Source organism: Ovis aries, chromosome 7, assembly GCF_016772045.2.
Source record: "Ovis aries strain OAR_USU_Benz2616 breed Rambouillet chromosome 7, ARS-UI_Ramb_v3.0, whole genome shotgun sequence".
NCBI lineage: Eukaryota > Metazoa > Chordata > Mammalia > Artiodactyla > Bovidae > Ovis > Ovis aries.
In genome coordinates, this window is record NC_056060.1 from 28,161,578 (window position 1) to 28,178,744 (window position 17,167).

The 17,167-nt window shown below is 45.3% G+C and overlaps 1 protein-coding gene across 4 annotated transcripts; it reads right to left on the minus strand.

The window, feature by feature from the left end:
* Nucleotides 1–374: 374 nt before the first annotated feature.
* GREM1 (gremlin 1, DAN family BMP antagonist) lies at nt 375–15,413 on the minus strand. Of its 4 annotated transcripts, XM_042252232.1 has the most exons (3): nt 15,256–15,413; nt 14,533–14,657; nt 375–4,500 (listed from the first exon to the last, which is right to left on the minus strand). In XM_042252232.1, exon 3 carries the CDS (start codon nt 4,497–4,499, stop codon nt 3,945–3,947), a length of 555 nt encoding a protein of 184 aa, XP_042108166.1. In that variant the 5' UTR covers nt 4,500; nt 14,533–14,657; nt 15,256–15,413; the 3' UTR covers nt 375–3,944. The 4 variants fall into 4 exon arrangements, with proteins under 4 accessions (XP_042108166.1, XP_012036542.3, XP_042108165.1 ...); XM_012181152.4 differs by lacking the exon at nt 14,533–14,657; XM_042252231.2 differs by lacking the exons at nt 14,533–14,657; nt 15,256–15,413 and adding an exon at nt 14,658–14,887.
* Between the last annotated feature and the right edge of the window lie 1,754 nt (nt 15,414–17,167).

The window sequence follows — 17,167 nt, forward strand, 5'->3', positions numbered from 1 at the left end:
AAAGCTCCTTCTTCTACTGAGCCCCAAATCTTTCTCCCCCTCTTCCCTTGAATACCTCAAGAATAAAGCTATTACCATTTCAGCGTGATGATTCTTCCACTATCTGAAGGCTTCTCAGAAGCATTTTAACTCTTCCTTCTGGCTCTGGGGAAGAGGTTGGTACTTTTTACTGCTCACCAGCTTTCCCCTACCTCTAACTGCCATTGCCTGAGGTGTCCTGAAATCAAGCGAGATCTGGAAAGTGTGAATGAAGGAAATAAATTTCTTTTCAGATCACAAGAGAGCTCATGATCTATTTTCTACCTCACTTCCCATGACAACAAATGAGTCCCTGCTCCAGCTCTATCCTGTGAACACTACCAGTGAAACACACACACAGAGAAGAGGTTCAATTTATTGGCTGTTCTTTGGGAAAGGTTATATATAACATTATTGGGGTGAAGTTAAATTCTAGTTACAGAATCATAAAACTTTGCTTTCCACCAAATTAGCTTTTATGAGACTACCAAATCCCCCCTTTATCCTCATAGACAGCAAAGGACCTTGATCATAGTCATCATAATTCTGTTTTTCAAATGATTAAAGCAGACATAATACATAATGCAGTTGATATTAAATATATTGAGAATGACAAATCAGTAGAACTACTTTCACTCTTTAGCATTAACTTGTCATTTATAAATGTTCTGTACATACATTTTTTACTTTAGACTTTCTCCATAAACGGACTTGTGGACAATTCATTATTATTTGCTATTAGTATATGCATATTTAATTCTTCCAAAATAACATTTAAGATCTCTCTTAGGATGCCTCAGAAATGTTAACCTTTAAGGAACATTCAATTATAAAAATAAAAGCTCAGGTCTTGACTCTATAAGCAAGTTCAGATGTGTCAAGATTTTATTGTTTCCCTCTGACCTGATAAAAACCTCCAACAACATACAATGTGCCAGCTTCTTCTTTGCTCAACTCAGAGGAAGTTATATTAAGGAGAAAAAAAAAATGCTTGAAATCACAGTGACCAAAGGATTTGAGTTAATAATTACATTAAATAACCATAACTTTTTGTTTAACTATTCACATTCCACACAGTGGAAATTATCCTTTCCTCCAGATTATTCGCTTACATTTTTTAACTTTGCAGAACTACAATAACAAAAAACAACTTACAGATGCAGGATGTGTGTTTTTCTCTTTTAATGCCAAGCACAAAGTGTACATCATAAAATTCATATTTGGTGTTTGGCATTATTTTAATAGGAAAGATCTAGATCACAAGTATCTTGCCATAAAAATTCTACTATAGTAATGAAAAAAACATATCATTACATCATCAGTGACTCCAATACAATATTAACAGATATGGCACTTTCAATAAATGTTGGAAGATGCATGGGACTTGGGCTAGTTTTAATATAGGCACAAAAAGAAAAGCAGACATCCCCTTCTTTGGGTAGTGCTGTGCTTTTAGGGCAATTATGTTGCTTATTATCCCAGTGAAGTTCATTTTGAGCAAATTCTCTTCACTTTAGCCAAATCCAACTTACATGCAAAACTGTGGTACAAGCTACTAAAAGAAGATTCCTGCTGCCAACTTAAGTCATCTCTTTTTAACAAAATTGCAAGCTTGTGGCAGTTAAAACAAGAGAGATTTGGTGTCTGCTGGTTCTGAATGTCATTTTTCCTCTCTAGTGTGGTTGTATATTTTCAGCTCCTTCTCCTTTCTTCTCTCCCACCCTCAAAATTCTAGCTTAGTATTTGCATGCTTAATTAAATCCATTCTGTGCTTTATTGTTGGAGGATGTGGACGATAGAAGGATTTGGGGCAGGGGCTACCGTGGATGTGAAATGCACAGACTATGTGTTAGCACAAATTCTCCTAGTGTAGAATCATCAGTAGTGAGTTCCAACGTTTTAAAATTAGACTCAATATTTTGGGTGTTCAAGATGACTTTCTGCTTCAAAGTATGGTTCCTATTTAGTTGTTAGTGGGGAGAGCACTGGACCAAAACAAAAATAAAATAAAAGCAGCCTCTTTAGTTGCAATGATTCTTTGAACGCGAGAGCCTTCATGGGCAGCCTAAATGCAAGTCCATGGTGTTTGTTTCCCATGTTACACATGACTTGGCTGGTTAGATTGAGAAGATGCAAGGCAAAAAGAGTACGGGGGTGGGGTGGTTTACATATAAAAGCTCAGGCTTGAAGAAAGCAGGTTGGCCAAATCCAAAATGCAGGAAGGTTTCCCCACCCTGCACTTTGGCCATTAGATAAATCCTAAATAGGCATTGCAAATAACCCAAGTTTAATCAGAGAACAGCAACTACCGGTAGGTTCCGAGTGGCTATAATGTTACATAAATCCTACCAGCAGTATGACAACTAATGCACACAAATGCTCTGATTTCTTAACTGGGGTTTCCCTTAGATCCTCGGAGGGTGAAGGAAGAATGCAGGTCATACGCCTTACATCTCCTCCCTGCCTTTTAACTACTCCTTAGCCAGAAGCAATTGCCTTCCTTGCCTTACTCTGCTCTGCTCTCCAGCTCAATCTCCTGCTGCTGCTGCTACTGCTGTTAAATCACTTCAGTCGTGTCTGACTCTGTGTGACCCCATAGACGGCAGCCCACCAGGCTCCCCCGTCCCTGGGATTCTCCAGGCAAGAATACTGGAGTGGGTTGCCATTGCCTTCTCCGGCTCAGTCTCCTAACGATGGCTAAAACCAACCCCAAATGAGTGGAAAGGAGCAGGCCCTAAACTCTCTTATCTCAGCCGGGTCCCTCACTGTCAGGTACACTCAGCAAAGACAGTATATTTATCCAACAGGACTGTGATTCTCAGAAGCACCACACAGAAACAATGAACCGGGGAAAAGGTGATGATAACTCAGCCAAAAGGACAGATACTAAGACCTTTTGCTTATGAGGGTTTTGTCTTTTTCCTATTCCTGTGTAGGAGTTTCTGAATTACATCTTTTGTCCATCTGAGGGGCAAAGCAGGAGGGGCTGTTTTGGTTTCACTCACTTGGTTCTGAAAATAGGAGTGGTCAATATTTATGTTTTAAGTTTGGTATTGAGTTACAGCTAATTTCAACAGTCACAGTGACTGCCAAAGTTAATGATTTTTTGGCAATTCTATTTCTCTTCTTTAAACATCAGGGGAAAATTTGCTAAAGCATGGGTCTCACTGTGTTTGGAGGTTGGCCTTTCCACACTCTGCCCATCTCCCGCCTGAATTTTGCTGGACCAACTGGGCCTCACCTGCCATCTCTCTCTTCTCTCAGCCCTCTATTCTTCTTGCCCTTGCGCCATCGGCTTCCCCCAGAGTCTGAAAGGTCTTCCCCAAATAGGAAACATTTGCATCTATGATCGAGCAAGTTGCTTTAGAACCCTTGACAGGGAAGGTGGTGGACAGAAATAGTCACTGAGATCCTAAGAAGGGATGGACTGTGAGAGGGAAGAGAAAGGAGGGAAGCAAGCACAGGGTAAAACATCTTGTCCAAGGCCAGGGCAGCACAAAACAGGTCTCCTGCCCTCAGAGAAGCCTCTCCATTAATATTCATTTGGAAGGGAGGATCTGGTCCCCAGGAGGGCATGTGGAAGACCAAGGCAGACCCAGACCGCAGCCTGCCCACCACCCCCTCCCCCCAAAGTGCCTGGGGTAGTAGCTTGGGTTTTCTGTGTCATCCTGCAAGGAAGCAGATACATTTACATACTAGGAAGTGCCCTCTAGCAGAGACTGTGTTTCCTCTGGTGTCTGCAAACACCCACAGGCACCCACAAACACTCAGGCACACAAACTACCCACTAGCAGGCTCCTGGGAGGAGGCAGCTGGTGGTCCTTCTCGCCGCTAGGTTTAAGCCAAGAAAGAATCAGGTTGATTGAGGTCTGTCTCTGGGCCCGCCTGGGGCCTGCATCCCAAGGACAGGCTGGGTGTGCCTGGCTTTAATCCAAATCGATGGATATACAACGACACTGCTTGACACGCGTGACCCTCTTCTTCTTGGTGGGTGGCTGGAGTTCAGGACAGTTGAGCGTGACCATCATGGTGGTGAATTTCTTGGGCTTGCAAAAGGAGCAGGACTGAAAGGAGCCCTCCTCCTTCCGGATGTGCCTGGGGATGTAGAAGGAGTTGCACTGGCCGTAGCAGAAGCGGTTGATGATGGTGCGGCTGTTGCAGCCCTCCTCGTGGATGGTCTGCTTCAGCGGTTGGGTTTTGCACCAGTCTCGCTTCAGGTATTTGCGCTCTGTCACATGCAGGGCCTCCTGGCTGGACTCCAGCACCTCCTCTCCGGGCATGGCAGTGCCCCGCCCCTGGCCCCGCCCCCGGTTCCTGGAGCCAGGCTGCTGGGGAGACTGAGTCTGCTCGGAGTCATTGTGCTGGGCCTTGTCTGGTGGGGGAATAGCCCCTTGGGACCCCTTCTTTTTCCCCTCAGCAGCTGGCAACAGGGTCCCCAAGAGGAGAAGCAGGGCTCCCACAGTGTAGGCTGTGCGGCTCATGCTAAAGAGAGGAGACAGAGAGAGGAGGCATGAAAAATGGAAAAGTTAATTAACAAAAGCATTAATAAAACAGCCAGTATTTTATCAGGCACTTGGTAAACACTTGATGTAAGTGATTTCTTTTGTTTTCACAATATCTCCAGGAATTAGGTACTGCTATTCTCATTACCCTCTGACCCATGAAGCCATGAATTAGCTCATCCAGAGTTATACAGCAAATAAGCCAAGATGCGGACTCAACTGGGAATTCTAAGGTGGCTGAGTGGTAAAGAATCTGCCTGCCAATGCAGGAGACTCAGGAGACACAGGTTCAATCCCTGGGTAGGGGTAGATCTCCTGCAGCAGGAAATAGCAACCCACTCCAGTATTCTTGCCTGAAAATCCCATGAACAGTGTGCGTGTGTGTTCAATCACTCAGTCGTGTTGGACTCTTTGCGGCTCTATGGATTGTGGCCCACCAGGTTCCTTTGTTCATGGGATTCTCCAGGCAAAAATACTGGAGTGGGTTGCCATTTCCTCCTACAGGGGATCTTCCCAACCCAGGAACAGAACCTGCATCTCCTGAGTCTCCTGCACTGCACTGAGCCACCAGCGAACCCACCCGTGAGCCATACAAAAAGGCAAAAAGATATGACACCAGAATATGATTCCCCCCACCTGCCCAGGTCAGACGGTGTCCAGTAGGCTACGGGGGAAGAGCAGAGGGCAATTACTAGTAGCTTCAGAAAGAATGAAGTGGCTGAGCCAAAGCAGAAATGACTTGCAGTTGTGGGATGTGTCTGGTGGTGAAAGTAAACTCCAGTGCTATAAAGAACAATATTACATAGTCACCTGGAATGTTAGGTCCACAAATCAAGGTAAATTGGACATGGTCAGGCAGGAGATGGCAAGATTGAACATCAACATCTTAGAGATCCGTGAACTAAAATGGACCGGAATGGGCAACTTTAATTGACCATTATATCTACTACTGTGGGCAAGAATCCCTTAGAAGAAATTGAGTAGCCTTCATAGTCAACAAAAGAATCTGAAATGCAGTACTTGGGTGCAGCCTCAAAAATGACAGAATGATCTTGGTTCATTTCCAAGGCAAACCATTCAACATCATAGTAATCCAAGTCTATGCCCCAACCACTGGTGCTGAAGAAGCTGAAGTTGACCAGTTCTGTGAAGACTGACAACACCTTCTGGAACTAACACCAAAAAAAAAGAAAATGTCCTTTTCATCATGGGGAATTGGAATGCAAAAGTAAAGTCGAAATGTACCTGGAGTAACAGGCAAGTTTGGCCTTAGAGTACAAAATGAAGCAGGGCAAAGGCTAACAGAGATTTGTCAAGAGAACATGCTGGTCATGGCAAGCACTCTTTTCCAACAACCCAAGAGATAGTTCTACACATGGACATCACCAAATGGTCAATAATGAAATCAGACTGATTATGTTCTTTGCAGCTGAAGATGGAGAAGCTCTATCCAGTCAGCAAAAATAAGACTGGGAGCTGACTGTGGCTCAGATCATGAGCACCTCGTTGCAAAATTCAGGCTTAAACTGAAGAAAGTAGGGAAAACCACTATATCATTCAGGTATGACCTAAATCAAATCCCTATGATTATACAGTGGAGGTGATCAATAGATTCAAGGTATTAGATCTGGTAGAGTGCCTGAAGAACCACGATTGGAGGTTCATAACATTGTACAACAGGCAGTGACCAAAACCATCCCAAAGAAAAAGAAATGCAAGAAGGCAAATGGTTTTCTTAGGAGGCTTTAAAATAGCTGAGAAAAGAAGAGAAGCCAAGGGTAAAGGGAAAGATATACCCAAATGAATGCAAAGTTACAGAGAATAACAAGGGAAAAATTAAAAAAAAAAAAAGAGCGGGGTGCTTAAGAGAAAAATGCAAAGAAATAGAGGAAAAAATAGAACGGGAAAAATTAGAAATCTCTTCAAGATATAAAGGGAACGTTTCATGCAAGGATGGGCATGATAAAGGACAGAAATGGTAAGGACTTCCCAGAAACAGAAGAGATTAAGAAAAGGTGACATGAATACACAGAAGAACTGTAGAGAAAAGGTCTTCATGACCAGGTAACCATGATGGTGTGGTCACTCACCTAGAGCCGGACATCCTGAAGTGTAAAGTAAGTGAATGGGGGTGATGGAATTCCAGTTGAGCTATTTAAAATTCTAAAAGTTGATGCTGTTAAAGTGCTGCACTCGAAAAAAGTTGCTCAGTCATGAGTCGTGTCAGATTCTTTGAGACCCCATGGGCTGTAGCCTGCCAGACTCCTCTGGCTATGGAATTCTCCAGGCAAGAATACTGGAGTGGGTAGTCATTCCCTTCTCCAGGGGATCTTCCTGAGGTCTCCTGCATTGCAGGCATATTTTTTACTGTCTGAGCCACCAGGGAAGCCTCCAGTGTGTCAGCAAGTTTAGAAAACTCAGCATTGGCCACAGGACTGGGAATGGTCAGTTTTCATTCCAATCCCAAAGAAGGGCATTGCCAAAGAATGTTCAAACTACCGCACAATTATGTGTGTTTCACATGCTAGCAAGGTCACTCTGCTCAAAATCCTTCAAGCTAGGCTTCAGCAGTACCTGAACCAAGAACTTCCAGATGTACAACCAGGATTTAGAAAAGGAAGAGGAACCAGAGATCAAACTGCCAACATTTGTTGGATCATAGAGAAAGGAAGGGAATTCCAGAAAAGCATCTACTTCTGGTTCATTGACTATGCTAAAGCCTTTGATAGTTTGGATCACAACAAACTGAAAAATTCTTAAAGAGATGGAAGTACCAGACTGCCTTACCTGTCTCTTGAGAAACCTGTATGTGGGTCAAGAAGCAACAGTTAGAACTGGACATGGAGCAACTGACTGGTTCTAAACTGGGAAAGGAGGAGGACAAGGCTGTGTATTGTCACTCTGCTTATTTAACTATATGCAGAGTACATGGTGCAAAATGCTGGGTTAGATGAATCACAGGCTGGAATCAAGACTGCCAGGAGAAATAACCTCAGATATGCAGATGATACTCCTCTAATGGCAGAAAGTGAACAGGGACTAAAGAATCTCTTGATGAGGATGAAAGAAGAGAGTGAAAAAGCTGGCTTGAGATTCAGCATTAAAAAAATAAAGATCGTGCCATCCAGTCCCATCACTTCATGGCAAATAGTAGGTGAAAAAGTAGAAGCAGGGACAGATTTTTCTCTTCCTGGGCTCCCAAATCACTGTGGATGGTGACTACAGCCATGAAGTTAAAAGATGCTTGCTTCTTAGAACAAAAGCTATGACAACATAGACAGCATATTAAAAAGCAAAGATATCACTTTGATGACAAAGGTCCATATAGTCAAAACTATGGTTTTTCCAGTAGTCATCTATGGATGTGAGAGTTGGACCATAAAGAAGGCAGAGTGCAGAATTGCTGCTTTTGAATTGTGGTGCTGGAGAAGATTCTTGAGAATCCCTTGGACTGCAAGAAGATCAAACCAGTCAACCCTAAGGGACATCAACCCTGAATATTCATTGGAAGGACTGATGCTGAAGCTGATGCTCTAATACTTTGACCACTGAAGAGCTGACTCACTGGAAAAGACCCTGATGCTGGGAAAGTTTGAAGGCAAAAGGAGAAGGGGCTGGCAGAGGATGAGATGGTTAGAAAGCATCACCAACTCAACAGACATAAATCTGAGCAAACTCTGGGAGACAGTGAAGGACAGGGAAGCCTGGTGTGCTGCAATCCATGGGGTTGCAGAGTCAGACACAACTTAGCAACTGAACAACAACAAATACCATGATATACTTCCAAATGATGAAACATGTCCTTCACATATACGTGTGTATGTGCATGGATGTGTATATGAAATTTACAAGGTAGAAAGTGGGCACAAGAAAACAGGTGTGTGCAAATATTTGCATAGGTAAGTGCAGAGATATGTTGAATAAGTTTATGATAGTGAATTATTATGACTGGGTCTGCAGTTAGATATGGGTCAGAAGGAACAACGGCATATGAACAATGGAAAAAAATTAAAATAAGAGAAGAGGAGGCTATAGGAAAACTGACCAAAAAGAAAAAAAAAAAAAAGGAAAGCAAAGATGGAGAGAGAGAAAAATGAATGGAATGAGGAGTGTAAATCAGAGAAAAGAAGACTATTTCAAAGCACTATATTCAAGGAAGGTGGGGGCAGACAGAGAAGGAAGAACAGGAGACATGTATTTTTCAAAAGGAGGGGGCAAGAGAGAAGCATCAGAGTATTAAGATTCTCCTGGGACAGTACTTCTCGGACCTGACTTTGCAGACAATCACCCGGGGATATCGTTACAATGCAGATTGTCATTCAGTGGATCTGCCTTTCTAACAAGCTTGGAACAGCAAGGTCTGTGGTACCCACAGCTATGGGGCATGGAAGGTGCTGTGAAAATGTGAAAGGATTTTCTTTTCAATGAGTGCAGTTTCAAATTCACAGCCTCCCTCTTCAGGCTATAACAGCGAGCCTGATGGATCCCGAGGCTTCCCCTGTCTTGTACTGCCATTGTGGTTCTGAACCCAAGGACACAGCTGTGAAGCACCCATTTGCCTGCTCCCTTCTGACCACCAGGGTGACACATGATAACCACTAAGTGCAATTGAACAGTAACCTCATCACACCCCCCTAGGAACAATATAGGCTGGAATTAGTAGCTGCAACAGTTACCTTTCAAAGACAAAGGCAGGGTAGACTCTACATCCTCTAAAGGGCAAGTCCTGTAGTAAAGACCATGCAACCCTAAGGATAATGTCAAATTAAGACAATTAAATATGAAAATCAAGATATTCTTAAATGGCACCTTTTAAACATTAACCTAATACTTTTGGGCAAGTTCAAGTTTGCAGCTGATAGTGACATTTAGCTCCCGCTCTGACTACAGACTCCCTGGCTTTTGTCAGTTTATGTTACAACATCCCTGTTCTTTAAACAGAGCCTTTTTGGCCTCACCAACAACAAAAAATTAATTTCCTTGTTTTGTCTTTAAAAAAAATTGCTCATGAGGACAACCCAGTTACAAAACAGTCTGATTTTCTCCAGAGACCAGGACAACTTGAGCTATGACAATCCAGTCTCCTGAGCAAATACAGTGTGAATTTGGGAAGCTTTCAAAGTTTCTGTTCTTCACTCAATTCCAGGCCAGGATCTAAACTAAAATTCAGTCTCTGCGCATTTCCAAGGGGAGCACATAAGACAGCCGTATCTTCCCCATCACTCCTAAAAGGGGCCTCGAGAAAAACTGGAGCCTCCAGAGCAAGACTACAGAGCCAGCATCACAGAGGCCAATCTGAGACTTGACCAGGAATGTATGATGACTTCACAGGACAGGTTCGAGTCATGGGGTCATGGGGCCAGCCCTACCTACAAACATCTATCCAAAAAATGCAGTTTTCTTTCTCTTCACCGCGTAGGACCTTCTTTATATTCATCTTTTCTTATCTGGCATTTTTCCATCTGACATTAAATAAAACCAAGTTTGAGAGTTCTAAGGGCTTATTCATTACCTCCTCTTTCATTCCTGGCAGAGTAGGCTCTTTTATTTAATGATGATTGTCATGGACCACATTGACCAGCAAAACTTCTGTTCTTTGCATTTAAAATGCATTCCCACAAGCTGATGAGCAGAGCCAATTTTTGATTTCTGTCTCCTTCTAGCCTTGGGAGCTTCTTAATACTTCTCTTCCTTTTTCTAGGAAAACTCCAAATACTCACTACTTTTTACCAGGTCCCTGGAGAACACCGTGGGGTTTATTTTCCCATTGAAGCCATTGGATTCACTTGGGCAGAAACCAAGAGTAAAGCAGTAAATTCAAAATTAGTCAACTGTGGTTTTCTGCTTTAATTTGGACCAACTTCCTGTTCCTATGGGAGTGTGCAAACCCCATAAGAAAAAGGGGTCTAGAGTGACAGATTCTTTTTAAGAAAAGTAAATTTTTTCTCAAAATAAGATTATGTGTGAAAAAATATTATGAAATGGCTACATAGAAATTTAAAGCTTACTCTTTAATATCTTCAGCTTTTGAGTTCTTAAATCTTATAACTAGTTATTTGAAGAGAAGAAAAAAAAACACTTTATGAATCTCAGTCAACAGAGACCTCAACTTCTTAGAGCAATGCTCTGAGAACTCTGCATGTCCCACATGAGTAAGGTGGGGGGTGGGGCGCCGGGGGGATGAAAACTATACTTAGCAGTAGTACCAGGGCTCTGTCAAGTCATCGTGGTCAATCATTCAGCCTCCCCCCACACCAAATGATCTTGATCATGCTTTGAAGGAAATAGGACTGATGTGTTCTTGAAATTCCAACTGTATTGTCACTAAATAATTTGCAATCTGTAAATATCTAGACATGAGGGAAACCAAGAAAATGTAAATTTCTTGCAGATAAATTCTTCACCTTGACATCTAGCAGAGTGCCCCGTTATAAAAAATTGAAGCAAAGGCCAACCCAGATTTAGGTCTTATGGATTATCACCCATATTCAACTATGAGCTGAAAACATTTCTGGTAACTTGCATTCTGAAATGATCCACTCACATTATTAAATTAAAGCTGCAACTCATGGACCCAGAGTGCATTAGGCACCTACAAAGATCTCCCTTATTTCTCCTTTGCAGATAATATTCTTCTTTCCAAAGGCTGCCCCTCAATGCATTTCTGCTTCACCAAATCATGTGATTATATTTTCATTGTGAGTTTTCTCTGCAACTGTTTCCCACCAGCAAGACCCACCCACCCCTACGTTTTTTTCCCCTTTACCACTGTCCTCCCCTGACATAGATACTCTCAAAGTATGTCTTCTCTCCCTGATGCTTTCCTTCAGGTTACCGTGAGTGATCAAAAGCAAACATCTGCCCAAAGATAACCCATATCAGCCACTATTGTCCTGTGCAGGTCATGGTGATTTATTCTAACCTTCACCAGGCCATAACAATAGAATCCTCTAATTCTTGGGACTGAGGAATAAAAGTGCTATGTGTATGTAACCTGTTTCTAATATCCTCAGTGTCTTTGGGAAAGTTTAGGCCAGCTCCTTTCAGCACTCTTCTCGCTGTATTTCTCATTTTAGCTAACCAACCTGCTTGTAATCAGTTAAATGGAGTGCTGAGTGGGATTAACAGTGAGGAGACAACGATCAGCAAGCCAGATGTCTGTGGCTGAATGTCTGATCAATGTTTTAGAAAGCTATTCAACAGGCGTGACAGCAAATTATTTACCAGCATTAAAAAAAAAAAAAGAAAAAGATGGAAATGACAGCAAAGGCTCTAAGTGCAGGCCCAATTATAGAAGACCCTATTTCTTTCTCTTAGGATTAAATCTTTAAGGACAAACATTTTTAATCGGATCTTTAATTTTTAGAAAGATGGTCAAATTTTAGAAATTAAGCAGTGATGTTCTAAAGAATCTACTGGGTTGATTTTCTGTTTTCAGACAATTTGTGCCAAAATAGTTGGCAAACTAGTAGAGGATAAATCTCACCTGTGTGTACTGCAAACACACTATCTGCATCTTTTCTATGTTGAAGACCACTCAGGCTAAGTCAGGCTGGGGTCCAACATCATAGAGGGCATAGAGAAGCAACTCACGGGCTCTCCAGGCTCTTGGAAGATTTTTTTTTTGGTGAAGTTAACGATAGTATACAATTTTTTGTGGTCAACAGGAAAGAAGTTGGAAAGTAATGAATGTTAAATGTTTACTAAGTGGCACAATTGAGAGACAGCCAAATCAGAGATTCTGTGTTGTAGTAAAAGGTGTGTGTTGATCTCTGTGTGAGCAGGTCTTGGGATTTAATTTCAAAATCATCTTACGGTACACCTTGAAGTCCTAAAATGTTACTGCCTCTCCAAATGCCACCACTCATAATAAGAGCTACCTATATTTTTAAACCCTATGTGAGGCAAAATACGCAATTTTGACAGAACTTTATAACTGATTTTTCACAACAAAACAGGAGGTAGATAATACCGTCTTCCTTTTACTGACCAGGGAATCTAGACTCATGGGGAAGTCGGGGTTTGAGTCCCATTCTTCTGAGCCCCCAAGCACATGTCCTTAAGAACTATTCTACAGACACACAGCACAGTATTTAATAAGGGGCACATGGACTTGTTTCTAATGCAATCAAATTTGACGAATATTGTAACTCAAATAATTCTCTGTTTTGCTCATATGTGAAGAAAAAAACCTTTCTGATCCCAGGAAATACTGTTGCACTTCACATTTCTAAGAGCATATGTTAAAAGTAAAGACAATTCCTTGCAGATGCAAGACATAGGCTGATAACACTGGCCTGGTCTGTGCCTTTCAGTTGGATGCTAAGTCACCTCCCCTACCTGTCCCATGCCTTTTCCATAGAAGGTTTAGGTTTTCCATCTGTCCTTCACTTTGTTCTGCACTGCTTTGCTGCTGACAAGCATTTCTTGGGAGAGGGGTTTGTGGCATAAAATTTCTTGGCATTATATCATTTTTAATACTTCAACCTTAAGGGCTTCAGTATAAAGACAAGGCAGGCAGCTTCCATTCAGAGATGTGGGGATGTAACAGGTTTCTACTCTCCCCTGTGTAACCACTAGGTTAGCCAACTTGAATTTCCCATAGATTGTGCATGGGTTAGCAAAACATTTCACTCAAAATGAACTTTTAAGAAAATAAGAAACCTGTGAAATTACAAAGTTTACAAAACACTTTAATTCCTACAATGACCTGGGGGTTAAACACACACACACACACACACACACACACACACACAAACACACACATACACACACATACACACACTACAACACAACACCCAGCATCCAAGTTCTAGAGAGCCCTTAAATAATTAATTAATACTAACAATTTGGAGTGTGCAATTTATTCAGTGATGGTTACTGGATCCCCTACTGTTGTAAGCTGGAGTGTACCAGAGAGAAGAAGAGAATCTGTGGTTTTCTGAAAATACTTCTTTCCCTCGTTGCTTTGAAAAGTCCACCCTTTCAAGTCCCCCTCTTTCAAAAAGAAAAAGAAAAGAAAAAGACGTGGGGGCTGAAAAGCCCTGGGGTGAAAGAAGACTCCTTGCCCTGGGATGGGGGTTATCTTAAACTCTTCTCCGCTATTTATTTATCTTGTGCGTACAGTCAGAGAAAGCCACTACTCTGGGGTCCCTGGGGCAGTTTAAATCCCTGGTGACCCACTTAACACAATAGATTATTTTAATCAACTCGTGTCCTGGCACCATCTCGAAGAGGAACGTAAACAGACGCGCTCACCGCTTGGATCTGCTCTTTGCAGCCGGAGATCCAATTTCCTACCGGTGGTCGCCTCTCTGCCCTTGTACCATTTAAGAAGAGACTTTTAACCCCTAATTTCGAGGTTGTATTTCTGTCTAAAAGAGTCGGGATTCAGAGACGGAAGGGGAGGAGAAGGCAGCAGCCACCAGATTCTAGCCGGGAGCCCCTTCGGGCCAGCTCTGGGCGCGCTGGCAGGGCTTCACCGGAGAGACTCCTGTCTGCCCCCCTGCCTCGCCCGGGGTACCTTATCAGCGCCCCGCTCTGGGAAAAGCCTGTCTGGGGCGCCCCCAAGGCGGTGCTGGGATCCGAAGACAAAGCCAAGTCAGAACGGTGGCGCGTCTGTTTTTCCCAAGCCAGAAATCTACAAATCACTCCAACTGGCAAGGTGACGGCCCCCGACACCCTACCAGCCCCTGACCCTGCTCGTGAGCTGCATAGCCGTCAGCAAAGTGGCGGGTGAAGACGAAGGATGACCTGGCCTTCCAAGCCGGGGACCAGCCTCCCGCTGCCAGTCCCGCGTCGTCCGCGCAGCGATACGCTGCAGGGTCCACTCGGACACAAATTAGGGCGGACTCGCGGAATGCGGACCCGATGGACTGTCACTGCCCAGCGTCTGACGTCCGCGGTTCAGTCGAGTCGCGCATGGGGCAGGAGGAATCCTAGAAGAGGAAACGCAGCACCCGAGAGTGCGCAGCCCGCAAGTCCTGGTGTGTGCTATTTGCGGTGTGCGCACCGTGGGCTCGCGGGTCTCAGCGTCCCGGACGGCTCACCGCACCTCACCGGTCCGGTTACCTGCCCCTCGGGTTTCCGCCGCGGCTGAACTCCGCAGCTCCGCCGTGGCACAAGTCTCCATCTCACCTTGAGGATAGGCAAATGGATACAGCGCTCATTCTCAGGATCTTCCACCCCACGGCAGGATCAGTCACAGCTCTCCGACGGGCGCGCCCTGAAGTCCCCAGACCCAGAGTTCCGCCTCAAACACAGGGGACCCTCTCGTTGCAACTTTTCCCGTCGTCTGCGGTCGAGCAGAAGGGTCCTGCTGCTCCCCACTAATCCCGGCGCTCATTCTCCCTCTGCTCCTGCGCTCTGTACGCACGGTCTCCGCGCCCTCACCCGGCGGGCACGCCTGGCAAGCGTGGCTGCCACGCACACTAGCAGAGTATTAGTGGAGCGCCGGGAGATGGCAATGGGATGCGGGTTCTTGCTCTGAACCTCCTCTTTCCCAGGCATGCCCTGCACACTGCCCAAGGTGAGGTTAAAGCAGCCAAGACCTTGGGCACGAAGGACCCCGCGATGGTTCTTGAGGGTTCACCCAGGGAGCGCGGGGCCTCGGCCTGCGCGCACGAAGGGCTGTCGCGCACCGAGCGGGACGCGGGAGTCGTTTCCCGACCCCTACACACACATACACACACACCCACACACACACACACGCACACGCCTGCGTCTCCGCGCTCACCTGTCAACGCGGCGGGCCTTCGGGGCCTGCGCTCTCGACGCGTGGCGCGGTGTGCGGCCGCGGCCAGAGCCGCCCGGGCTCCGCGTGGGGTCCGCGGGACGGAGAGGACGGCGCTTGCGGCACACTGGGTCGCCCGGTCCGCGGAGGGCGCACCGAGTGAGGGGCATCGCGCCGTCTCCCGTTTAAATGCCGGCGGCGGAGCGCGGCGCCCGGGGCCGCGCCTCTCCATTGGCCAGGCGCCGCCGCCGCCGCGGGACCCGCTATCCGCCCCCTTTCCCGGTACTGCCCCCGCCCCCCGCACCCCTCCTGCCTCCCCGCGGGGTCCCCTCTCTCTGCCGGCCTCGCCTCTTTGTCTGCTCCCCCCGCCCGGGCCGGCTGGGAGAGGTCACCCCAGGGAACTGCGCCTGGAATGCACAGCAAATCACATTTTCCGCTCCCGTTGGAGGGGGAAGCGCGGGAGGAAATCCCCCCGGCTCTCGGCCCCTCATTCCTCCTCCGCCCCAGGCCTGGGCTTTTCCTCTCGTCGGCCCCGCGACGCGCTCCTTCGGGCAGACTGCGCAGGGAAGAGCAAGATCTCCGTGGGATCGCGACAGATTAGGCGATTCTTTTCCGGTGGAGGCAGCGAGACTGCCGGGAGCTCCGGCTGAGCGGTCGCCACGGCTCCGGTGCGGCTCCGCCCGAGGCCCCCAACTTCGAGGGCGCTGACCCCGGCGCCCCCGTTAACCTCGGCGGGCTCGCTGGCCGCCAGCAGGAGCCTGTCGCCAACATGACACCCTTCTCTCCTAGCCCGCCACGGGCGCTTTCAGCTCAGATGCCGGCGGCCTCGGCTGTGAGTGTACAGCGGGAGTAACGGGGGGCAGAATAACCGAAAAGGACCCTAAAAATCTAAAATGCAAAGTCAAGGTTTCCATGCAGATTACTTTTAAAAGGGAGAGAACAGTCGCTAGGAGAGGTTTTCCGTAGCAAGTTGAAGATGAATAAATCAAGAAAATAAAAAGTCACACAAGGAAATAACTCTCTAGAAATGGAAGACAAAAACCTACGTGTGTGAAAAACCGATGCCACATTCTGTATTCATTACTGAGAACCCGATGAAGAGTGGCGAACATATCAAGCGCAGAAATATTTTTTGAAAGATGAGCGAACACTTTCATTTGTTCTCTTAGCTTGGAAATCGGTTCCTCAAAGGAGCCGTAAACTTTTGTGTGTCGATGCTAGAAGCCCGTGCAAAAATCGACCCGGCTGCAAGGTCTGCAGACCGGCTCCATCAGCGAGGTCAGATGATGACGTTGAAAAACATTTGTTACAGAAGGAAATTTGAAGGTGTTTGTACTGGCTACAGCAAAATAAACAAAACAATGAAACCCATCAGAAGGTACTTGTGAAACATTCGTGGTTTAAGTACTTAGCTTAAGAAAACAAAACAAACCCCCAAACAGCCTGGATGTTTTTTCTCTCTAGGCAGGCATTAGGGGAGAGGGCAAGAAGTATTGAACTCCTTCTAGATGATGTTAGGAACTTGAAATCGATTTTTCAAAATAAATGAAACAAGAAGGAAGTCTGCATTAAATCACTATCTAGAGAATCTTCATCAATCTGCATGTTTTGTTTGTGCAGACGGCAGTTTCTACCCATGAACTCAGTGCTGCACTTTAAATGTTCTCAGTAATTTTTTGTTTAAAAAAAAAAAGCCATAGTTTGACCCATAGTTTCTAGTTGCCTGCAAGATTCAAACATTCAACAGGGCTCAAAGACTTATCTTGGTCAAGTGGACTGCAGGAGAGATACACAGAAATATACAAAATATTTAGGCAATTAACAGCCCAGCCAAAGCCCACCAAGCTGTAGGAGCCAGCTGCTCTCCCTGTGTAAACTATTCCACCAAAGAAAAGGAAGCATATTTTACAGATTC

What these genes read in the sequence shown, in the direction of transcription:
- GREM1 (XM_042252231.2), bottom strand. Translation starts at nt 14,689, where the DNA reads ATGAGCGCTGTATCCATTTGCCTATCCTCAAG. An exon ending in TCCATTTGCCTATCCTCAAG is followed by an intron (nt 4,501 to 14,657) that starts GTGAGATGGAGA and finishes TCCTCTCTTTAG; the next exon opens with CATGAGCCGCACAGCCTACA.